The 26,219-nt window shown below is 41.7% G+C and overlaps 1 protein-coding gene across 1 annotated transcript in view; it reads right to left on the minus strand.

The window, feature by feature from the left end:
• Nucleotides 1-6,353: 6,353 nt before the first annotated feature.
• Nucleotides 6,354-26,219, minus strand: part of LOC137048235 (GTPase IMAP family member 8-like) — a 32,070-nt gene continuing 12,204 nt past the window's right edge. Inside the window, exons 3-4 of the mRNA XM_067426306.1 lie at nucleotides 18,046-18,717; nucleotides 6,354-8,572 (exon numbers count right to left, since the gene is read on the minus strand). Of these exons, the coding sequence (XP_067282407.1) occupies nucleotides 6,354-8,572; nucleotides 18,046-18,717 (2,891 nt within the window). The remainder of the gene's footprint in view (nucleotides 8,573-18,045; nucleotides 18,718-26,219) is intronic.

A 26,219-nucleotide genomic window follows, 5' to 3' on the forward strand; every position in this document is an offset into this window, starting at 1 on the left:
GAACAACCTAACCGAACGGTCGCACCACGTACGGATTTAAAAAAACAAATAGTGTGGCCAGAATATGTCTTTTTGATATATTTTTTAAAATGAAATCTAATTACAATCAGATTTACAATCTACATTAATAAGTTGCGGCTGTCACAAAATATGTTTTAAAACGTCATAGCGGTAGTACATTTTTATTAAACTGATATGGATTTAAAGAGAGTATGTTACAGACCATCAATGCATGCTTGAAATCCACAAATAAACCGTTATAGCAGTAGAACAATCCACACAACATTTATATTAAACTGATATGGATTTAAAGCGAGTATGTCGCAGAAAAAAACATCAGACCATCAATGCATGCTTGAAATCCACAAATAAACCATTATAGCAGTAGAACGACGGTTAAAGCAATAAGGCTGATTATACTTATAACAGATAAAACATGTTAATAACCAAATTGTATGTTCAAAGCATTATAGCATTAAATATAAAGAAAAAAAATACATACCGTTTTGCATTTTTGCTGAGAGGGATGACGAGCCGTGATGGTATCTCCAAAATAATATCAATGGTTTTCCCGGACAGCCAGACAGCTTTATTTATATGGTAGACAAGGTGTTTTGTAGGAAAAAATACACCGCCGCGTCCAATAGATGGCGTCATTGCACTATGAATTTTCGTCTCACAGGTCACGACCTGTGGGGCCTTACACGGCTTGCTGTCAGACACCCCCAACACCCGTGGATGAGCTACGTTTCAAAATGGGATAATTGGCTCGTATATTACCAGGGATCTGAAGCGGTGCAGATATTTACGGCTAGCAACTGTCGCAATACACACGCACACACCACATCCCACGGGTGAGAGAGGCCGCTTCGGAGACATTCGGATGCGTGTTAAGAAACTATGTTTTTTAAAAAAGATGTGCCATGTTAGATGCAGACTGTCTAAATATCTCTAAATGATTTTGATGGTATCTCCAAAATATCTATGGTTTTCCCAGACACGCAGACAGTTCTATTTATATAGAAGCCGGCATATATTGTAGGAAAAATACGCCTCTGTGTCCAATAGATGGCATCATTGCCCCATGAATTTTTGCCTCACAGGTCACTAGCGTGTTGTGACCTGTGATACAGTGTAGCATATTTCACGGCATACTGTCACACACCCCCGACAACCATGGATGAGCTACGTTTCAAAAGGGTAGAACGAGTCCGTATTTTAGGTGAGATCTGAAGCGGTATAGATATTAAAAACAACAAGCTGTCAGGATTGCAAACGCACACACCCGACCCATGGGTAAGAGAGGCTGCTTCGGGAGACATTCAGGAAATAGGATGCCTACATGGTAAGGGAAGTTTGTTTTTAAAAGATGTGGAATGTTAGATGCAGGTTCACTAAATATTGCTAAATAATATCTCTAAATGATTTTGTGTGAACCGTTTCATACATTGTATTGCTTTATAAGTAGTGTTTTTTTTTTTTTTTTTTTTTTTACTTTGAATCTATAAACACTTTTGATACAATTTGCTAATTTACTCCATTTTATTTAAAACTAAAATGGTTGGTTCATTATTGTTTTTTATTAAACTATTTTATAAACATTCAACTTTTGCGGGGTAGATTTTCGTTTATATTATTTTAAAAAACATATAAGACTTAACAGAGAAGGCTTGTGTGAGATACACTTCACAGTACAGCATGATAATACGGTATGAGGAGGAGGAGGAGGGTCCTGATAGCCCGAACTTCAAAGGATAAAACTTTCCGTCACAAATATATATCATATCCTCTTCAAAGGATAAAAAACAACATATATTATCATTATTAACGACTTCATATATTATTAACGACTTCAAAACATCATATATTATACCCTCTTCAAAGGATAAAAACTTTATCATACCCACTTCAAAGGATAAAAACATCTGTCAAAAACATTATATATTACACCGGTAATCCCCATCAACCCCGGAAGGGCAAAGGGCACGTCATAAATTATACCCGTAATCCCCATAACCCCCGGAAGGTCAAAAGGTCACGTCATAAATCATACCGGAAACCCCCCCATGACCGTGACCCCTGGAAGTTCAATCGGGCAAAAGGTCAAAAGGTCAAAGCCATAAATCTTTTTGTCATAAGGTGAATCCTATTACTACTAATAAATGTCTATAATGAAGCGCGGCTTTAACTTGAAAACAACGCTCTAATGCACTGTAAACGGCGAGTGTGCATCACTCGTCACTCCAAGCGGAGGCCTGCATTAATTATTCTTAAATCTAACATGCTCATCTTCTGAAAATATTGCCAATTATTTATCAGGTAATAATGCCATGCACACAATGTCAGCGCAGCTGACTATGGCAGCTGGTTTAGTCCAAAATGATCAATACTTTTGCAGTTGGTCTTGTTTGGTCCGCTTTTGGTGCCCACCCTAGTCCAATTGCTGCTTTCACACCTGACCAGACGAACCACCCCAAAGAAGAACTGAACTCTAGTACGATTCAGCCGAAATAAATGAGGTCCTTTAAATAAAATGAAAAGCTCGTCTTCACTGAATGATGAAGTGTCCGTGTTTTCTCAGCTGTCGCAGCGAATGTTTTGGTATGTTGGAGCTCTGAACACTGCATGAAAAGTGGGATTTTCGTCAGTAAGCGGCACTGTAGATTGTCGTGGAAGATCAGGTTTACGACTGTACACGGCAGTTTGCAGGCGACACCGAAAACTGCCGTGAATTGTCAGAAATTGACGTGGGCCTTGCTTGGCAGTTGTCCCCCCCAAGACCCCCCTTCCCTTAACTCCAGGGGAGGCTTTAACATGTAAATGAACATGCTGTGAGCTATACAAATGCAAATCAGGGTAGCAGGAGTTTTAACCCATGTGACATTTTTCTAAAAGGTATTAACTTCCTTCTAAGAAAATCTCTTAGATAGATCAGGCTCAGTATAGCTTAATTGTAAAATCTTAAACTTAAGCTTGAATTTATATATTTGATGAAAGTATTCTAGATTATTTATTGTGTGTTAATAAATTAATTTATGACCAATTTTGACCAATCACCGCAACTTTGACCAATCATTGCGGTCTCCTGCTAATAAGCGGCGTCATACATCAGCAAACTTTATATATCATATATCATTGCCTGTCAAAATTAACGTGTTAACACGAATTAATTTTAACGGCACTACATATATATATATATATATATATATATATATATATATATATATATATATATATAATTTAAAAAATACCCTAAGCAAATTACAAAAACAATAGTTATTAAAAATAAAATAAAAATTCAGATACTAATACATATTTATTTTATATGTATACATTTATTTAACATCTGTAGTGGTTTTATTAATATTAATGACAGACAGGTATTTAATTGGGCTGCTGAATGCATGGATGTAATATTTGTGACACATATCCAGTTATTACCCACCTGTGTATGTACCTGTGTATGTACACTTAAGCCATAACCAACTGTCTTCATGCGATGGAAATTTTGATGAATATATATATATATTGTTAACATCTTAATTTAATCTTTGTTTTATTATTTTATTAGTTCATTAACTAATTGTTATTGCTTCACTCTGCTTCTTAGCAAGGCTTTCCTCCTCTTCAGTCACATACTCATCCTATGGAAATGTTAAGTACACATTTAAAACTCACGCAATGCCCATACTCATCACCTCAAACGGCCATACTTAGCGCATGAATATGTCCATTTTAGAGTGAAAAGACCATCATTATTATGGCTATTTAAGTATGAAAATATTTTAAAACTAGTTTTATAGGCACACTGTGCTTTATTTCATAAACATGCGAGCTCTGAGTTCTTCCATCATGCCCATGACCTCACATGTGATTGGAGGAGCCCGACGAGCTTTCTAGCCCCCGTCCAATCACGTGCAAGGGAATGGACATGACGACTGATACAGCAGTAGTTGCAAGACGAGCATAAACAGACGTATTCACTCCTGTACTCAAACCTTTTCCTCCATTCCCTGTGTTTTTCCTACTTTGCGGTTTTGTGATCTACAATGGCTGGACGGCGTTTCCCCTTCAACTCCTCTGCATGGACGCGATCAACCCCTTTCAGCCAGTCAGCAGACCGGCGGGAAGAAACAGCTGAATGCTATCATTGGGCTGCCGATTTTAATGAGCAGTTAACTTTAGTAATCTCCAGGTTGCTGTCCATAGACGATAGGTTGCTTGCTTTGGAGTCGAAAAACTGTGTGGAAGATACTAACTTTAAGAAGAGAAGACGAGTGCCTAAGAGAAGACCAGTCCTAAGATTGCGGTAAGACTGTTATCTAAGCTAAAGTAACCTAAAGCAAAGCTTTTTAAGTAGCACAAGCTGAAATTAGCCTTGTAAAAGAACAAATGTAAGTTGCTTTATAAAAGTGTTTTCTTTTTCTGGTCATTTTACAGGAAGCAGTACGCCGTCTTCACAACTTCGTCATAACACTCATTTAATTGTTAGACAGTACGCAGGAGCTTCAGGTACAAACATCCAGTTCTTGCATCGCAAGCAGAGGCTGTGAAGAGTTCAGCTCGGAGTCGATTGAGAAGAAAGAGGGTCAGATTTATTAGATTAGATCCGTTTTTGGTCAGTGTGACTATTTTTCAGGTGCATTTTACGCAGTACATCGCGCAATACTGATTGTCTTTATTGTTTGTTTTTACAGCTGCTACAAGCAAGAAAGAGTGTGTTAGCTGAGGATGAGGTGGGCCTTTGGAAGTGCGCTACCATAGACCTGATGTCTGATGAGGAAGACGGCATCGTTCGCGCGGTGTCTGGATGGACTGTTTGACCAGCCAGGAGCTCGCCGAGCTCTGTGCCACGCTGCAATCGAGATTAGAGGCGATTCCAAAGAACAGGGCAACGCACGACAGACGTCTGAAAAATGGACTGAAAACAGACAGAATGGCGCTAGTTACCTACAGCTCTGAAGCGGAAAACAGAGACTTCATGGTGCTGTAGGATTTTGGGCTTCTCGTGAGCTTCCTATTGTTGTGTGGGCAGATCTCAAACGTTTTGCATTTGGTTGTGTGTTTGTGTTTGTTCTAATAAAGCTCTTTCTTTGAATAAACTGCAAGTCCCTGGCATATTTTCCTTTCCTCAATAAATGAATGTCCTTGATGGTTATAGCGTAGTCCATAGGATAACAATGACATGAATATAAAACATAATAGCATATCACATGAATATGAATATATACAATTAAAAAATTATATGCAAATCATAATTTTACATATATAAATATATGTGTGTGTGTGTGTAAAATTATTATAATTTGGGGGTTTAAATTTATTAATTTATTACCGATTTATTACCCAGCATGCCTCCGCAAGCTCCACATACGTCATGGTTCGTTTCCGTCAATATGTGGCACAGACGAACGCGACGTTCACAGGCTGTAAACTGACGTTAATTGTCGAAAATCAGGGAGATTTCCGGCCGTTTACGGGGACGAAAATCCCACTTTTCATGCAGTGGAAATGTCGCATATTCTTGTCGCGGCTGCTGTGAATGGTTTTGACGTGAAATATTCGCTTATTCGTTATGCTTTTTCGTTACGCGTCCGGTGTGAAAGGACCTTAAGACCGACACTTAAGATTTAGTACTACACTTTACTTAAAGTATGATTCGGATTGAAACATTGTAACAATGTTTTATAAAGATCATTATAAACACGTTCAATTTAAGAACATTCCCAAAATATACTCAAAATGTTGCAAGCAAATTGTTCTAATTTTGTTAACTCGTCACATTAGAAGAACATTTATAAAGAACATTCGACATCTCATCGCTCAATGATATCCTCAAAACAGTTTCCTAACGTGGTGGAGGGAATGTTCTTCCTTTATTTGTTATGAAAGACTGGAAGAATGTTTTTTTTAAGATCATTGTACAAATTGTTTCCTCAGAAACATTACTAAAACATCCGTTGAATGTTGCAGTTAAAATGTTATATATTGGTTTGCATTTAACGCTATAGGAATATTTTTTAAATGAGAAAACATTCTTAAATAAACATTACATTCAAATATTTTCTTCAGAACATTAACCCTACTTGTAGGGAATGTTAGCCAAAGTTTTGAGAACGTTCCCTGCTAGTTGGGTTCACAGCATTAGGTTAAAAAAATGTAACTATTCATCTGTACTTCCCAGTGCACACATGTTGACGCTTAATGATGTTCTAAATTATGACTGGGTCAAACACGCTTGCAAAAACAGCCTGAATCGACTTGACTGAGTTTGGACTGCTCTATCACTGAACCAAGATATTTTTTAGAGATGAGATGATGTAAAACTAAACTAAACTAAACTAAAAAAAAAATCACTGAATGACACATGATGAGACAGATTTTTTCTTCCTCTCTTCAGCATCTTTTTCTAGCTCGTTTAAATGTTCCTGTTTCTTGTCTTCCAGGCTTTGATGGAGTTTTTCAGCTTCTTCTTTTAACTTTTGTATTTTGTCTCCTTTCTGGTCCTGCAGGCTTTGACAGAGATTTTTAACTTCTTCTTGTAGTGCCTCTATTTGTTCTCCTTTCTGGTCTTTCAGGTGGTCATTGAGAGCTTCAGCTTTTTCTTGTAACTCATTTATTTCTTTCTCTTTTTGGTCTTGTAGGCTTTGACAGAGATTTTTAACTTCTTTTTGCAGCTCTTTAATTTCCCTTTCTTTCTGGTCTTGCAGGCGTTTATAGAGTTCTTCCAGTAATTTCTCTTGTTTTTGACGTTCTTCCAGCTTATCTTTGAGCTCCTGAACGTACTGCTCCTTTCTCTCTCTGAAATCATTCAGTTCTTCTGCTTGTTTTCTGGCTTCATCTTCATGTTTCTTCTTCATGACTTTTATTTCCTCTTCATGTTTCTGTTTCATTTCATCTCTCTCTTTCTTTTCTATTTCTTTTCTCTTCTTCTCTTCTTCTCCTCTTTTCCTTTTCTCTTCTTCTTGCTCTTGTTTCAGATTTTTCATCTTTTTCTTCCATGTCTTTCTCTCTTCTTCTCGTCTCTTATCATCTTCTCGTTTTCTTCTCTCCCACTCCTCTTTTCTCTCTCTCTCCAGTTCCTCATAATGTCTTTTCATTTCAAGTCTCTTGTCTTCATATTCTCTCTCTTTTTCTTCTCTCTCTCTTCTCTGTTTCTGTCTTTCATCCTCTGTCTTCTGTTTTTCTTCTTCTCTCTCTCTTTCAAATCTCTTTCTCATTTTATCCAGTTCTTCTTGTTTTTCTCTCAGCTGTTCCTCTTGTTTCTCTTTTCTCCTTCTTTCTTCTTTCTCTCGTTCTCTTGTCTGTCGTTTCTTTTCATCCTCCCATTCTCTCAGCTGTCGTTTAATTTCCTCTTGAGTCTCTTTTCTGTCATTTTCAGCCTCTTTTATTCTTCTTTCCCATTCCTGTCTTTCCTTCTCTTCTTGTTCAATCCTCTTTCTTTCCTCCAAATATTTATTTTTCATTTCCTCTTCTTGTTTCATTCGTAACTTTTCTATAATGCGCTTTTGTTCATTTTTCATCTTTTCTTGGTCTTGTCTGTATTTCTCTTCTCTCTTTCTATCTTCTTCTTCTCTTTCTTTTTGCTCTTTTTCATACTGTGATCTCTGATTTTCAATCTCTTTCTTCATCTCCACAATTTTTCCATCATATTCAGCTCTTTGCTGTTTTTCTTCTTCTAATCGTTTCTTTTTCTCAATCTCTCGTTTCTTCTCTTCTATTTTGTGTTTTTCTTCAAAATCTTTTATCAGTTTTTCCTCTTTTTGTCTGAACTCATTCTCTCTTTGTTTTCTTTCCTCGTCTGCTTTCCTTCTCTCTTCCTCCAGTGTCTTCTTGAGCTCTTCCATTTCTGTCTCATATTTGACTCTCAATGTCTCATGTTGAGTCTGAATTTCTCTTTCTCTCTCTTGCAGTATTTCCTCCATCCTCTTTTTAATGGACATCTCTGCCTCCTCAAACATGCTGTTAGTGAAGTATCGACCCTGATTACTATTCTTCACCTCTTCTATCATCTTTAACAGTTGAATCACTTGAGTTTTGTCTTGTTTTTCTCTGTTATTGAAAGCCAGGAATCGGTTTCCACAATCCCTGATCAGTTTCTTCAGTTCTTGATTGTTACTTCTCTCCACATAATTCTCTATTGAATCTTCATCAAGATCGTCTCCTCTAGTGAACAGAACGATGCTGAACTGAGCAGATTTATGACCAAAGATCTTCTTTATCAGATCTACAGTGTCTGATTCTTCCTTTGTGAATCTTCCCAAACTCAACACAATGATGAACACATGAGGTCCAGGTGCTGACATTGAAACACACTTCATTATTTCTTCCACCACTTGATCATTTGACAGTGATGTGTCAAAGAGTCCTGGAGTATCAACAACAGCTACTGATCGACCATCAGCTTCACCAACTGCCTTCTGACACACAGTCGTCACTGAATCTGTGTTTAATTGGCTGTGAAACTCTTTTCTTCCCAGAATAGTGTTTCCTGTTGCACTCTTTCCATTTCCTGTCCTGCCGATCAGCACAATCCTTAGATTCTCCTGATCATCTGCTTTACCATCAGCACCTGAAAATCATGTGAGAATCAGTGCATTAGTCAGTTTTTTCTTCCAATTCAAATCTTTAATGTGTGATGTGTTATTAAACTGAAGAACAATATATGTAGACATTTTAAAAATTGTTCAGTTTATCTGATAAAAACATTGCTGGATCTCCTGCTGTAGAGTCACAAGGCTACTATAATCAATAACTCTCAGGATATCAAATAAGGTCACTATATGATGATAACTGCATCACCAACAACAACAAGTCAACATCATCAATGTTCTCTTGCTATTCTCACCAAAACAAACAGTTACAACAATCAGAGTAAAAATGATATTATAAATTCATGGGTCAAGAGCCCAACTAAAACACCAACTGAACACCATAATGGTGACTATTATTTTCAACAAATCGTCAACATCTAAACTTCTATTGATTCTCAATAAGAGCTTCTGTAGACGTCTGACAGAAATAAAGTCAGTCTGGTTAGCAATGTTAATTTCATTAACGAAGACCATAAATATTCGTCAATGCCCACTTTTCCTGTGACTAAAATAAGACATTGACAAATGTGGAGAGGGGGGCGTGGTTCAGCGAGGTCTGCAGCGGGAGAGAGAGCCGCGGGACGAGCGGTAAGTGAGTGGGTTGGAAGCAGATTAATAACACCTGTCTCTTGTTCCACTAATAATGGGCGCGGAGAGGGTATAAAACATCGGTGGAACCGCAGACGAGAGAGAGAGAGAGTCGGACTGTTGGTGCGCAACACGGAGAGACTGAGTTTGACCCGGAAGCCGGAAGTGCCGTGAACCGGAAGTTATTGTTGCTTATGAGTTTGACTGAAAACACACGCCTGAGTGTGATATTGACTTTGCTAAAAGAAATAAAGAGAAGCATCAACAGTCCAGCCGACCCCCGTGTCCTCTTCCTTCCTTATCTTATCGAACGTATTACACTGGTGCCGAAACCCGGGAAGGAAGTAGGACAGCGCCGCCGCCATGCAAACGCCCTCCACCTCGCCGTTTGCGGATATTATCACCTCCCTCGCGGCCCTCCACCAGGAGCAACATCAAGCCATGCTGGACCTTCGGGCAGACCAGGAGCGCCGCTTCGCGGCCATTGTCCAAGGCCAGCAAGAGGACCGCGAGAGGTTCCGGAGCTGGATCGACCGGGAGGTTCGTACCGAAGCCGCCGGGCTGACCAGCGCACCGGTCCATGTGCCCCTGCATAAAATGGGGCCACAGGATGATCCGGAGGCCTTTATCGACCTGTTTCAAAAAGCCGCGGAGGCCTGGGGGTGGCCCCGGGCACAGTGGCCGGTGCGCCTGATTCCACTGCTCACCGAGGAAGCCCAGGCGGCCGCCCAACAACTGCCGGTGGCGAACCTCCTGGACTATTAAGACCTCAAGCGGGCCATCATCCAGCGGGTCGGTTGGACCCCCGAACAACATCACCAGAGATTCCGCTCGCTGGAGTGGGGCGAGGCCGGCCGACCCTTCGCGATGGCCCAACAGCTCCGGGACTCCTGCCGTAAATGGCTACTGGCCGGCGGAAGCGACGTGGACCACATCGTCGATCTGGTGGTACTGGAGCAATTCATCGCTCGGCTACCGAAGAAGACTGCCGAGTGGGTCCAGTGCCACCGGCCCACGTCGCTGACGACGGCCATCAATCTGGCGGAGGACCACCTGGTGGCGTGCCCGGGGGTCAGCGAGCCCCTATTAACCTCTCCCTCTCTCTCTCCCCCCTCTGTCTCTCCCTCTCGCCCTGTCCCTCTCCCTAGGTCCCGCCCTCCGGGGCCCCCTCGCATTCCCCCCAGAGGCCGGGGTGGAATGGGCCCGGGGCAATTCGAGGTCGGGCGGAGATAATGGATCCGGTTCCACCCCCTCTCCGCGCTCATTTTCCAACCCACTCCCCGCCGCAGGGGCGGCGGGTAGGCCTGGGCTGGCCTGCTGGCGGTGCGGCGACCCAGATCATTTTGTGGACCGATGTCCGATGATGGACGTCGGGACAATGATCCGGGTCCCGGACTTCCAGCGGCCCACCCCCGATCAAGCAGGAGAGTACCAAATTCCTGTGAGTATCAAGGGGGGTACATATCAGGCCTTGGTGGATTCAGGATGTAACCAAACCTCGATCCATCAAAGCCTGATGCAGCCTGGGGCATTGGATACTGGCCGCGCGGTTAAGGTGCGGTGTGTGCACGGGGATGTGGTGGAGTATCCGCTGGTCCCAGTCACGATTCAGTTTAGGGGGGAAAAGCATAGGATTGAGGTGGCGGTTAGTCCCCACCTCCGACATCCGCTAATTCTGGGGACGAATTGGCCCGCTTTCTCGGCTTTATTGGGGTCGTTATGCGCGGATGCCGCTTGGGAAAACAAGGCTAGGAGCGGGGCGGCGCGAGTGCAGCTTGGCGAGACTGACACGGGACCCTTGGAAACGGCTCCAGAGGAACTGAGCGGGGTCGAGAGACTGATTCTCTCGGACCGCGATGACTTCCCTCTGGAGCAGTCTCAAGATGAGACCCTAAAACATGCCTTTCAGCAGATCCGCTCTATCGACGGTCAGTCTCTCCAACCAGCCTTGCCCGTCACATATCCTTATTTTGCCATAATTAAGGATCGGTTGTATCGAGTGACCCAAGACGCTCAGACAAAAATAGATACAACTCAGTTATTAGTACCAAAGAGCCGCCGGGAAATGCTTTTCCAGGCGGCTCACACTAAGCCGATGGCGGGCCACCTGGGACAGGCGGCCACACTGAATCGCTTAATGACCCAATTTTTTTGGCCAGGCATTCATGACAATGTGCGTAGGTGGTGCGCGTCTTGCCCTGAATGTCAGTTGGTTAACCCACTGGCCGCCCCAAAAGCACCCTTGCGCCCACTTCCATTAATGCAGGTCCCCTTCGAAAGAATTGCGATGGACCTCATCGGGCCATTAGAGCGATCCGCACGCGGACATCGTTTTGCGCTAGTTATCGTGGACTACGCAACACTATATCCGGAAGCAGTGGCCCTCCACAACATGTCCGCGAAGAGTGTTGCGGACGCACTGTTTCGTCTAATCTCCCGGGTGGGAATTCCGAAAGAAATCCTCACTGATCAAGGCACGGCGTTTATGTCATGTACATTAAGCGAACTATACGGGTTATTGGGCATTAAATCCATTCGAACAAGCGTCTATCACCCACAAGCGGACGGCTTGGTCGAACGGTTTAATCGCACCCTTAAATCCATGATCCGTAAGTTCGTACAGGAGGACGCCAAGAATTGGGATAGGTGGTTAGAACCCCTCTTATTTGCCGTGCGGGAGGTCCCCCAAGCCTCCACGGGGTTTTCCCCCTTCGAGCTTCTCTACGGGCGCCAGCCACGGGGGGTGCTGGACGTCCTGCGAGAGACTTGGGAGGAGGGGCCTTCTTTGGCGAAAAATGAAATTCAGTATGTGCTGGACTTGCGAACAAAACTCCACACCTTGGGGCGGCTATCTAGGGAGAATTTGTTGCAAGCCCAGGACCGCCAGAGCCGGTCATATAACAGGGGTACGAAGCTACGCAAATTCACACCGGGAGAGAAAGTGCTCGTGTTACTCCCTACCTCGAGCTCTAAATTAATGTCAAAGTGGCAGGGGCCGTTTGAGGTTGCACGACAAATTGGAGACCTCGATTATGAAGTGATACGATCCGATAGGAATGGGGCACGTCAAATAGACCACCTCAACCTCCTAAAAAAATGGAATGAGGTGGAATCAGTGTTGTTGGCCACGGTGATTGGGGCAGAAGATGATCTCGGGCCAGAGGCGAGCATCAAAGCACAATCAGTCGCGCTGGCCCCGGGGGGAGACCATCTCTCACCGCTCCAACTCACTGATTTGTCAAAATTACAGGCGGAGTTCGCCGACGTGTTCTCACCCCTACCGGGACGTACCAATTTAATTCAGCACCATATCGAGACCGAGCCGGGCTTGCTAGTTCGCAACCGGCCATATCGCTTGCCTGAGCACAAAAAAAGGTGGTTCAGGACGAATTAGGGGCAATGCTCGATATGGGAGTAATAGAGGAGTCCAACAGTGACTGGGCGAGCCCGATAGTTTTAGTCCCTAAGACTGACGGCTCGGTCAGGTTCTGTGTGGACTATCGCAAGGTGAATGCAGTGTCGAAATTCGAAGCTTATCCAATGCCGCGGGTTGACGAGTTGCTTGATCGGCTGGGCACGGCTCGATTTTATTCAACATTGGACTTAACAAAGGGCTATTGGCAGATCCCCTTGTCTCCATTGTCCAAAGAAAAGACAGCTTTCACCACGCCGTTTGGATTGCACCAATTTGTCACGCTTCCTTTCGGTTTGTTCGGGGCGCCCGCTACCTTTCAGCGCCTCATGGATAGGATCTTGCGTCCCCATGCCGCGTATGCTGCTGCCTATCTGGATGATATCGTGATCTACAGTCACGATTGGCAGCGGCATATGCAGCATGTCAGGGCGGTCCTGAGGTCGCTGAGGGGGGCGGGGCTCACGGCCAATCCGAAGAAGTGTGCAATTGGGCGGGTGGAAGTAAGATATCCGGGCTTCCACTTGGGCCATGGACAGGTGCGTCCCCAAATTGATAAGACCGCCGCGATTGCAACCTGTCCGAGACCCAAGACCAAAAAGGAGGTAAGGCAGTTCTTGGGGCTGGCGGGATATTATAGACGGTTTATACCAAATTATTCGGACCTCACCAGCCCTTTGACTGACCTTACTAGAAAGGGGCTACCAGATACGGTCCAGTGGACGGAGCCATGCCAGCAGGCCTTCACCCGAGTTAAGGCTGCTCTATGTGGCGGGCCGCTTTTACACTCCCCTGACTTTTCTCTCCCTTTTCTGTTGCAGACTGACGCGTCGGACAGGGGGCTGGGCGCAGTCCTGGCCCAGGAGGTGGAGGGGGGAGAGCGGCCGGTGCTGTACATTAGCCGTAAGCTCTCAAAGAGAGAGGCTAAGTACAGTACCATAGAAAAAGAGTGCCTGGCCATCAGGTGGGCCGTTCTCACCCTCCGCTATTACCTCCTGGGGCGGGAGTTCACCCTCTGTTCGGACCACGCGCCTCTCCAGTGGCTCCACCGCATGAAGGATACCAACGCGCGGATCACCCGTTGGTATCTAGCTCTTCAGCCGTTTAAGTTCCAGGTGGTCCACAGGCCGGGTGCTCAGATGGCTGTGGCCGATTTCCTCTCCAGAAATGGGGGGGGGGGGGTTAATAACACCTGTCTCTTGTTCCAGTAATGGGCGCGGAGAGGGTATAAAACATCGGTGGAACCGCAGACGAGAGAGAGAGAGAGTCGGACTGTTGGTGCGCAACACGGAGAGACTGAGTTTTACCCGGAAGCCGGAAGTGCCGTGAACCGGAAGTTATTGTTGCTTATGAGTTTGACTGAAAACACACGCCTGAGTGTGATATTGACTTTGCTAAAAGAAATAAAGAGAAGCATCAACAGTGCAGCCGACCCCCGTGTCCTCTTCCTTCCTTATCTTATCGAACGTATTACAACAAATTAATATCTTTAATGCCGTATGCCGTTTCTTTGTTAACAAGACGAGACGGGACTAGAATGTTATTTGAGGAATATCGGACATTAAAAATACATGGTCTCTTCCTATGATGGCTTTCAAAAATGTGCGTCTGTCAATAAAGGCGTCGGCATATTCTAATCTCTCTCTGACAATCTAGTAGTCTAGGCTACCAAAACTCGGAACTAGCGAGCTCACTGCAATGCAGCATTCTAGTGTAGACTAATCTGAAAATGCTCAAGCAAAGAACGATTTTTGATAGGTATAAATGCCAAAAAAGAAAAAGCTTAAAAGACAGAGCAGAGATCGAGTTAGTCAGTAAAATCGCCAGTCAACAGGTAATTTCACTAAAGCTGTTGATGGAGTGTAAGTTGTGGAACAGAAAGTTGATGGGCACATGAAGCAGGTAAAAACACAGCATCATTGTCCCCACCGATTTTAGGTTAGTTTGATTATAAACTTGATGGATGTATATTGCTTTTTATGTTTGAACAAACTCTAGCCTATATATTAGCTTATGGCATGGGCAGGCCCATTGCAACAAGGCAAGCAAACCAAGCAATTTCTTGGGGCCGCAAGCTAGCCTAGGGGCCCAAGACAACAACAGGTTGAATTGCCACTCTGGTGAAAAATGAACCTGGGGTAGTTAACACATGGTTACCGAGTAGATCATTCTCTGGGATGTGTTTTCATGGAAATCAAATGTAAAGAGTTTTATCTCTAAAACAGATTAGCTTATAACGCTTGTCTATGGGGCACAGAGTACGTCAAATTAAATCGCTAGTTAATACCACTAACAAGGCTCAAAATAGCCTCACACTAACACGGCAGCATAATGAGGGTCCCTACATGCAAACCGAAGCATTGAGAACTTTGTAAGAGTACAAAAAGTTTAATAAGAAGATACTTTATAAACAGTGCATTACGTGTTCACAGACAGGAGCCATCTTGGAAAACAGTCTCGACGAGTCGATCCACGAGCGCTGTTCTAAGTGAGCTGGTTGATAGGAATTAAATTTGTGAAATCTAATTATTTATTTATTTATTTTATTTTTAATTATTTCTTTTATCTTTTGCGTTCAGTGTTTTCTTCCGGAAACAACGGACCATATGATATTCCAAGTCACAGTTTATCACTTAGCACAGCGTTTGTGGCTCGACTGTTTTCCAAGATGGTGCCTGTCCGTGAACGCGTAATGCACTATGTTTATAAAGTATCTTCTTATTAAACTGTTTGTACACTTACAAAGTTCTCAATGCTTCGGTTTGCATGTTGGGACCCTCATTATGCTGCCGTGTTAGTGTGGGGCTAGTTTGAGCCTTGAGCCTAAGTGATATTAACTAGCGATTTAATTTGACGTACTCTGTGCCCTATAGACAAGCGTTATAAGCTAATCTGTTTTTAGATATAAAACTCTTTACATTCGATTTTCAACACATCGCAGAGAACGATGAATGCGGTTTTCCGAACTCGGGTATGCACCCGCGAACCATACCAGAGTCCGCTTAAAAAGGTGGTCTGGGGTTTGTTTCATGTGAACTCCGATACGGTTCGGTGCTGATACTAAATCGTGGAAGTGAACTGCTATTAATGACATATGAGTTGATAAAAATGTGTGTTTTGTGCGTTTCACTCATTTACCTGACGAGCGTCACTGACATACTGCAAGCAGAGAGCTGTAGATCTAATTTCTGCTCATCTTCAGAGTTCTTTAGAGCATTTGCAGTGCATTCGCGGCAGATAGAGGCAAGTGCCATTACGTACAGAAGCTTTGATAACAAAACTAATGATTCAAAAACAAAAATATAAAAGTGACGGGACCAAAGGTATGCATTTAGCCGTCTTCACGCGCACTGTCGTTACTAAGCAACCAGGTAAACAGCTGCTGCTCTGATGACGCAAACAAACCCCGGTTCGGACCCAAAAAAATAAAATATGAACACAATCCAGTGGGGGAGGGGGGAGCAATCGAACTCTGGTTCGGTCCAGGTAATCAAACCAAGCGTGAAAGCACGCTAAGAGTGCCATGTCAATACAGCCAATATTTGCACAAACTTAATTGAATTGGTCTAAATAGAGAAAAAAATATATATTATTTTGTCTAAAGACTAAAATCTATCAAAATGTATGTCGGTAATGGCAGTTTGACTAAAAGTAACTTTAAAAAAAAAATTCAATGACATTTCATTGACAAAAACTATGAAAGACAAAATGACAATTTGATTAAGACTAATAAGCATTTTCAATTAGACAAAGACTAAATAAAAAATGATGGTCAAAATTAACACTACTGGTCAGTGATGTATGAAGCTGGTAATGCTGTTTGTGGAGTTGTTTAATCCTCCTCTGATGAGATCTTCAGAGATTTAAGCCCCGTCCACACGGAGAGAGTCCTATTTCCAGGTCCACCCACGCCAGGGGTCCAAGAGAGACCCCTTGCCCCTTTACCCCATACCAACATGCGCATTTACATAAATTAATGCTTAATATGAATGTTTTAAAAACAATGAATAAAAAGCGTTTAAGCTGTGTACGTATACATTTTGTACCGTATCAGCATGTCGTCCACACAGACCCGCATTTTGGAAGCATGAATCCAATATTTTCTGAAACCGGGTCCCAGAGTGGATGAATCTGTATCACTCTCTTACGTTTTCGTGTGTAGCCAATCCGTATATTTTCTGAAACGGTGATGTCATCACAGTAAGTCCGGCACAGTGAACGACTTAATGGATAAAGCTTCGGGCACTGGGCATGCGCACATCAATATTGAGTCATTTAATTACCGCATTTGAACTATTGTAAGGGTAGGTTTAGGGTTGGGGTAAGTGTAGGTGTAGATGTTAATAAAACACGTATTTATCGTTATTTTATCGTGAGATTTTGCCTCACCTCCTACCACTACAATACCCCTTCTAGCCACAACTCTTCTTTTCCGTCTTAAGTGTATTTCTGTGGCAGATTTACAGCGCCACACACTGGCCTGGAATCTATACTACATCGCTTTGAGTTGGTTTCGGTGATCTCGTGGACGCAGATATTTCTTGAAACGAGGGAAAAAAAGATCAGATTGGGAAAGCTCTGGCTTCGTGTGGATGGGGCCTAAATGGCTTCTTTTATCTTCAGTTTATTTTGTTAGTAGTAGGAGTCTTCAATAATGCTCAATCATCACTTAATTAATCACTTAATTATCTCATTAACATAAACTGATTCAGTGTTCATTTAATCTTGGCTAACCCATGTGGAGCCTACATGGCTGTGCTGGCAAGGAAACGGTGACAGCTAAGGGGTTAAAAAAATCACTTTTAGCTTTTAACATCCCATAATTTTGTTATCATGTTCAAATGAACATTGCTCTTTTTAGCAATTCTTGACCTTGTACATCTGTGTCCGAAATCGCCCCTATATCCTTAAATAGGGCCGTATTTGAGGGGACAGTCAGAGTTCCAAGATTCAACAAAGTGAGGCTGAAACACTCTTTTGTGTATCAGGCTACCTTAGAGTTGAATAAATCACTAGTAGAAATTCACATTATTGACAAGATGGATTAAGTGTGTGATGTTTAATGTCTGTGGGCTGTTATAAACATAGATAAGGTTGTGCAAGAAAAAAATCAGACTTGTCTGACAATAAAGTATTACATCATATCATACCATATCACTGTATAATATCATACAGGTATAACTTAATTTTATTCATTATTAAATTGTTTAATTAGGGTTTTTACATGCTGGTTTCCCTGAGTTTAGAGATCAAGATTAATCTTTTCATTACTACTGGAGCTGCCAGTTTGCTATGTTTCAAATGATTATTAATATGACCTTTCTAAACTAAATTGTCTTACACAATTTCACTGGTTCAACATAAGTTAATTGTTTTGTACAATTTAATCCAACTAAATGAGAGAAAATATTTTTTGAAGATGCTCAAAACAAAACATAATAATCCACTCACCATCTGACAGAATCTTCTGCTCCAACTCTTTGATTTTGTTCTCCATTTCACTCAGTTGTTTCTTATGTTGTTCCTCAAGCTCCTGTGTCACTCTGTTCTCTTGAGCTGTCACATAAATCTGGAGTGAATATGGTTCAGTCTTCAACTTCTCTATATAATCCAGCAGTTCTGGGATCTGTGTTGAGTTTTCAGGTTCCTTTAAACCCATCACTCTGTACTGACCTCCACAGAGACTGATTAAACTCTGAGAGTCTGGGCTGGATTTGACAAAATCTAAAGCAAATCCATCAGCAGTGAGCTCCGTTGTGAACAGCAGTATGAAGTGCCCTTTGGAATAAAATATCTTCTGGATCTTCTCTATTTCTGCTTTATGTTCATCAGTCAGTAGACCAACAGGAACAATGAAGAGGAAAGCACACACTCCAGGATCACATAGAGACACACAGCGGAGAGTCTGACGCTTCACTTCTTCCTCTGAGAGCTGACTGAGAGCTGGAAGATCCACCAGACTGACCAGACGACCATGAAGCTCCACTTTCTTCACACATTCTCCCTCTTGTAACGGTTTTATCTTTTTATCTCTGAAAAAATTGGCCACAGAGACCTTAAGTGTTGTATCACTTCCACACAGCACCAGGTTCAGCTTCTGTTTTCCAGGAACATTCAGTGACCCTGAAAAACATATTGAGACAATAGAAGGTTTACACTCATGCTGTGTCCTTTCCTTAAATTTTTAATCTGTCTGTGTTTTCAAATAATGGTTGGGGTCTTTTTCAGTGACTAGAATCATGTGTCTGGTGTTTCTTAATGCTTTGTTGCATTTTTCCGTTTGTGTTTTGGCCCAGTGATTACGGAATTTAAACAGAAATTTAAACAGCCACATGCGTGAGCGCTATGCACCAAGCACACGTGAGCATTTGATGTGTAAAGCAGCTACTGTCAGTGAGTTTAATTTTTTAATATACAAGTCCACTGCATTCCCAATGACATAAATGATGCCTTTATAGAGCATTTGTAAGGAAAATAGCGAGTTGTTCATGAGAGGTTTGTGTTTTGTGATCGCTGTAACTCTAATCTGGTCATAATTGTAATATGTCGTTAGCTGGACTGTCGGCTCGTGTTCTATCGAGTTGTTCATGAGAACGGTTTGTGTTTTGTGATCGCTATAACTCTAATCTGGTCATAATTGTAATATGTCGTTAGCTGGACTGTCGGCTCGTGATCTATCGAGTTGTTCATGAGAACGGTTTGTGTTTTTGTGATCGCTATAACTCTAATCTGGTCATAATTTTAATATGTTGTTAGCTGGACTCGTGCTCGTGTTCTATCGAGTTGATCATGAGAAAGGTTTGTGTTTTGTGATCGCTATAACTCTAATCTGGTCATAATTGTAATATGTCGTTGGCTGGACTGTCAGCTCGTGTTCTATCGAAGTGTTCATGAGAACGGTTTGTGTTTTGTGATCGCTGTAACTCTAATCTGGTCATAATTGTAATATGTCATTAGCTGGACTGTCGGCTCGTGTTCTATCGAGTTGTTCATGAGAACGGTTTGTGTTTTGTGATCGCTATAACTCTAATCTGGTCATAATTGTAATATGTCGTTAGCTGGACTGTCGGCTCGTGTTCTATCGAGTTGTTCATGAGAACGGTTTGTGTTTTGTGATCGCTATAACTCTAATATGGTCATAATTGTAATATGTCGTTAGCTGGACTGTCGGCTCGTGATCTATCGAGTTGTTCATGAGAACGGTTTGTGTTTTGTGATCGCTATAACTCTAATCTGGTCATAATTGTAATATGTCGTTAGCTGGACTGTCGGCTCGTGATCTATCGAGTTGTTCATGAGAACGGTTTGTGTTTTGTGATCGCTATAACTCTAATTTGGTCATAATTGTAATATGTCGTTAGCTGGACTGTCGGCTCGTGATCTATCGAGTTGTTCATGAGAACGGTTTGTGTTTTTGTGATCGCTATAACTCTAATCTGGTCATAATTGTAATATGTCGTTAGTTGGACTGTCGGTTCGTGTACTATCGAGTTGTTCATGAGAACGGTTTGTGTTTTGTGATCGCTATAACTCTAATCTGGTCATAATTGTAATATGTTGATAGTTGGACTGTCAGCTCGTGTTCTATCGAGTTGTTCATGAGAACGGTTTGTGTTTTGTGATCGCTATAACTCTAATCTGGTCATAATTGTAATATGTCGTTAGCTGGACTGTAGTGCTCGTGTTCTATCGAGTTGTTCATGAGAACGGTTTGTGTTTTGTGATCGCTATAACTCTAATCTGGTCATAATTGTAATATGTCGTTAGCTGGACTGTCGGCTCGTGTTCTATCGAGTTGTTCATGAGAACGGTTTGTGTTTTGTGATCGCTATAACTCTAATCTGGTCATAATTGTAATATGTCATTAGCTGGACTGTCGGCTCGTGTTCTATCGAGTTGTTCATGAGAACGGTTTGTGTTTTGTGATCGCTATAACTCTAATCTGGTCATAATTGTAATATGTCGTTAGCTGGACTGTCGGCTCGTGTTCTATCGAGTTGATCATGAGAACGGTTTGTGTTTTGTGATCGCTATAACTCTAATCTGGTCATAATTGTAATATGTCGTTAGCTGGACTGTCGGCTCGTGTTCTATCGAGTTGTTCATGAGAACGGTTTGTGTTTTGTGATCGCTATAACTCTAATCTGGTCATAATTGTAATATGTCGTTAGCTGGACTGTAGTGCTCGTGTTCTATCGAGTTGTTCATGAGAACGGTTTGTGTTTTGTGATCGCTATAACTCTAATCTGGTCATAATTGTAATATGTCGTTAGCTGGACTGTCGGCTCGTGTTCTATCGAGTTGTTCATGAGAACGGTTTGTGTTTTGTGATCGCTATAACTCTAATCTGGTCATAATTGTAATATGTCGTTAGCTGGACTGTCAGCTCGTGTTCTATCGAGTTGTTCATGAGAACGGTTTGTGTTTTGTGATCGCTATAACTCTAATCTGGTCATAATTGTAATATGTCATTAGCTGGACTGTCGGCTCGTGTTCTATCGAGTTGTTCATGAGAACGGTTTGTGTTTTGTGATCGCTATAACTCTAATCTGGTCATAATTGTAATATGTCGTTAGCTGGACTGTCAGCTCGTGTTCTATCGAGTTGTTCATGAGAACGGTTTGTGTTTTGTGATCGCTATAACTCTAATCTGGTCATAATTGTAATATGTCGTTAGCTGGACTGTCGGCTCGTGTACTATCGAGTTGATCATGAGAACGGTTTGTGTTTTGTGATCGCTATAACTCTAATCTTGTCATAATTGTAATATGTCGTTAGCTGGACTGTCGGCTCGTGATCTATCGAGTTGTTCATGAGAACGGTTTGTGTTTTGTGATCGCTATAACTCTAATCTGGTCATAATTGTAATATGTCGTTAGCTGGACTGTCAGCTCGTGTTCTATCAAGTTGATCATGAGAACGGTTTGTGTTTTGTGATCGCTATAACTCTAATCTGGTCATAATTGTAATATGTCGTTAGCTGGACTGTCAGCTCGTGTTCTATCAAGTTGATCATGAGAACGGTTTGTGTTTTTGTGATCGCTATAACTCTAATCTGGTCATAATTGTAATATGTTGTTAGCTGGACTGTCGGCTCGTGATCTATCGAGTTGTTCATGAGAACGGTTTGTGTTTTGTGATCGCTATAACTCTAATCTGGTCATAACTGTAATATGTCGTTAGCTGGACTGTCGGCTCGTGTTCTATCGAGTTGATCATGAGAACGGTTTGTGTTTTGTGATCACTATAACTCTAATCTGGTCATATTTGTAATATGTCGTTAGTTGGACTCGTGCTCGTGTTCTATCGAGTTGTTCATGAGAACGGTTTGTGTTTTGTGATCGCTATAACTCTAATCTGGTCATAATTGTAATATGTCGTTAGCTGGACTGTCGTGCTCGTGTTCTATCGAGTTGTTCATGAGAACGGTTTGTGTTTTTGTGATCGCTATAACTTTAATCTGGTCATAATTGTAATATGTCGTTGGCTGGACTGTCAGCTCGTGTTCTATCGAAGTGTTCATGAGAACGGTTTGTGTTTTGTGATCGCTATAACTCTAATCTGGTCATAATTGTAATATGTCGTTAGCTGGACTGTCGGCTCGTGTTCTATCGAGTTGTTCATGAGAACGGTTTGTGTTTTGTGATCGCTATAACTCTAATCTGGTCATAATTGTAATATGTCGTTAGCTGGACTGTCAGCTCGTGTTCTATCGAGTTGTTCATGAGAACGGTTTGTGTTTTGTGAACGCTATAACTCTAATCTTGTCATAATTGTAATATGTCGTTAGCTGGACTGTCAGCTCGTGTTCTATCGAGTTGTTCATGAGAACGGTTTGTGTTTTTGTGATCGCTATAACTTTAATCTGGTCATAATTGTAATATGTCGTTAGCTGGACTGTCGGCTCGTGTTCTATCGAGTTGTTCATGAGAACGGTTTGTGTTTTTGTGATCGCTATAACTCTAATCTTGTCATAATTGTAACATGTCGTTAGCTGGACTGTCGTGCTCGTGTTCTATCGAGTTGTTCATGAGAACGGTTTGTGCTTTTGTGATCGCTATAACTTTAATCTGGTCATAATTGTAATATGTCGTTAGCTGGACTGTCAGCTCGTGTTCTATCGAGTTGTTCATGAGAACGGTTTGTGCTTTTGTGATCGCTATAACTTTAATCTGGTCATAATTGTAATATGTCGTTGGCTGGACTGTCAGCTCGTGTTCTATCGAGTTGTTCATGAGAAAGGTTTGTGTTTTGTGATCGCTATAACTCTAATCTGGTCATAATTGTAATATGTTGTTAGCTGGACTGTCGGCTCGTGTTCTATCGAGTTGTTCATGAGAACGGTTTGTGTTTTGTGATCGCTATAACTCCAATCTTGTCATAATTGTAATATGTCGTTAGCTGGACTGTCAGCTCGTGTTCTATCGAGTTGTTCATGAGAACGGTTTGTGTTTTTGTGATCGCTATAACTCTAATCTGGTCATAATTGTAATATGTCGTTAGCTGGACTGTCGGCTCATGATCTATCGAGTTGTTCATGAGAACGGTTTGTATTTTGTGATCGCTATAACTCTAATCTGGTCATAATTGTAATATGTCGTTAGCTGGACTGTCGGCTCGTGTTCTATCGAGTTGTTCATGAGAACGGTTTGTGTTTTGTGATCGCTGTAACTCTAATCTGGTCATAATTGTAATATGTCGTTAGCTGGACTGTCGGCTCGTGTTCTATCGAGTTGTTCATGAGAACGGTTTGTGTTTTGTGATCGCTATAACTCTAATCTGGTCATAATTGTAATATGTCGTTAGCTGGACTGTCGGCTCGTGTTCTATCGAGTTGATCATGAGAACGGTTTGTGTTTTTTGTGATCGCTATAACTCTAATCTGGTCATAATTGTAATATGTCGTTAGTTGGACTGTCGGTTCGTGTTCTATCGAGTTGTTCATGAGAACGGTTTGTGTTTTGTGATCGCTATAACTCTAATCTGGTCATAATTGTAATATGTCGTTAGTTGGACTGTCGGCTCGTGTTCTATCGAGTTGATCATGAGAACGGTTTGTGTTTTGTGATCGCTATAACTCTAATCTGGTCATAATTGTAATATGTCGTTAGTTGGACTGTCGTGCTCGTTTTCTATCGAGTTGTTCATGAGAACGGTTTGTGTTTTGTGATCGCTATAACTCTAATCTGGTCATAATTGTAATATGTCGTTAGTTGGACTGTCGGCTCGTGTACTATCGAGTTGTTCATGAGAACGGTTTGTGTTTTGTGATCGCTATAACTCTAATCTGGTCATAATTGTAATATGTCGTTGGCTGGACTGTCGGCTCGTGATCTATCGAGTTGTTCATGAGAACGGTTTGTGTTTTGTGATCGCTATAACTCTAATCTGGTCATAATTGTAATATGTCGTTAGCTGGACTGTCGGCTCGTGTTCTATCGAGTTGTTCATGAGAACGGTTTGTGTTTTGTGATCGCTATAACTCTAATCTGGTCATAATTGTAATATGTCGTTGGCTGGACTGTCGGCTCGTGATCTATCGAGTTGTTCATGAGAACGGTTTGTGTTTTTGTGATCGCTATAACTCTAATCTGGTCATAATTGTAATATGTCGTTAGCTGGACTGTCGGCTCGTGTTCTATCGAGTTGTTCATGAGAACGGTTTGTGTTTTGTGATCGCTATAACTCTAATCTGGTCATAATTGTAATATGTAGTTAGCTGGACTGTAGTGCTCGTGTTCTATCGAGTTGATCATGAGAACGGTTTGTGTTTTTGTGATCGCTATAACTCTAATCTGGTCATAATTGTAATATGTCGTTAGCTGGACTGTCGGCTCGTGATCTATCGAGTTGTTCATGAGAACGGTTTGTGTTTTTGTGATCGCTATAACTCTAATCTGGTCATAATTGTAATATGTTGTTAGCTGGACTGTCGGCTCGTGATCTATCGAGTTGTTCATGAGAACGGTTTGTGTTTTGTGATCGCTATAACTCTAATCTGTTCATAATTGTAATATGTCGTTAGCTGGACTGTCGGCTCGTGTTCTATCGAGTTGATCATGAGAGCGGTTTGTGTTTTTGTGATCGCTATAACTCTAATCTGGTCATAATTGTAATATGTCGTTGGCTGGACTGTCAGCTCGTGTTCTATCGAAGTGTTCATGAGAAAGGTTTGTGTTTTGTGATCGCTATAACTCTAATCTGGTCATAATTGTAATATGTTGTTAGCTGGACTGTCTGCTCGTGTTCTATCGAGTTGTTCATGAGAACGGTTTGTGCTTTTGTGATCGCTATAACTTTAATCTGGTCATAATTGTAATATGTCGTTAGCTGGACTGTCGTGCTCGTGTTCTATCGAGTTGTTCATGAGAACGGTTTGTGTTTTGTGATCGCTATAACTCTAATCTGGTCATAATTGTAATATGTCGTTAGCTGGACTGTCGGCTCGTGTTCTATCGAGTTGTTCATGAGAAAGGTTTGTGTTTTGTGATCGCTATAACTCTAATCTGGTCATAATTGTAATATGTCGTTAGCTGGACTCGTGCTCGTGTTCTATCGAGTTGTTCATGAGAACGGTTTGTGTTTTGTGATCGCTATAACTCTAATCTTGTCATAATTGTAATATGTCGTTAGCTGGACTGTCAGCTCGTGTTCTATCGAGTTGTTCATGAGAACGGTTTGTGTTTTGTGATCGCTATAACTCTAATCTGGTCATAATTGTAATATGTCGTTAGCTGGACTGTCGGCTCATGATCTATCGAGTTGTTCATGAGAACGGTTTGTGTTTTGTGATCGCTGTAACTCTAATCTGGTCATAATTGTAATATGTCGTTAGCTGGACTGTCGGCTCGTGATCTATCGAGTTGTTCATGAGAACGGTTTGTGTTTTGTGATCGCTATAACTCTAATCTGGTCATAATTGTAATATGTATTTAGCTGGACTGTCGGCTCGTGTTCTATCGAGTTGTTCATGAGAACGGTTTGTGTTTTGTGATCGCTATAACTCTAATCTGGTCATAATTGTAATATGTCGTTAGTTTGACTGTCGGCTCGTGTTCTATCGAGTTGATCATGCGAACGGTTTGTGTTTTTGTGATCGCTATAACTCTAATCTGGTCATAATTGTAATATGTCGTTAGCTGGACTGTCAGCTCGTGTTCTATCAAGTTGTTCATGAGAACGGTTTGTGTTTTTGTGATCGCTATAACTCTAATCTGGTCATAATTGTAATATGTTGTTAGCTGGACTGTCGTGCTCGTGTTCTATCGAGTTGTTATGAGAACGGTTTGTTTTGTGATCGCTATAACTCTAATCTGGTCATAATTGTAATATGTCGTTAGCTGGACTGTCAGCTCGTGTTCTATCGAGTTGATCATGAGAACGGTTTGTGTTTTGTGATCGCTATAACTCTAATCTGGTCATAATTGTAATATGTCGTTAGCTGGACTGTCGGCTCGTGATCTATCGAGTTGATCATGAGAACGGTTTGTGTTTTGTGATCGCTATAACTCTAATCTGGTCATAATTGTAATATGTCGTTAGCTGGACTGTCGGCTCGTGTTCTATCAAGTTGTTCATGAGAACGGTTTGTGTTTTGTGATCGCTATAACTCTAATCTGGTCATA

This window comes from Pseudorasbora parva, chromosome 2 (genome assembly GCF_024679245.1).
Source record: "Pseudorasbora parva isolate DD20220531a chromosome 2, ASM2467924v1, whole genome shotgun sequence".
Classification (NCBI taxonomy): domain Eukaryota; kingdom Metazoa; phylum Chordata; class Actinopteri; order Cypriniformes; family Gobionidae; genus Pseudorasbora; species Pseudorasbora parva.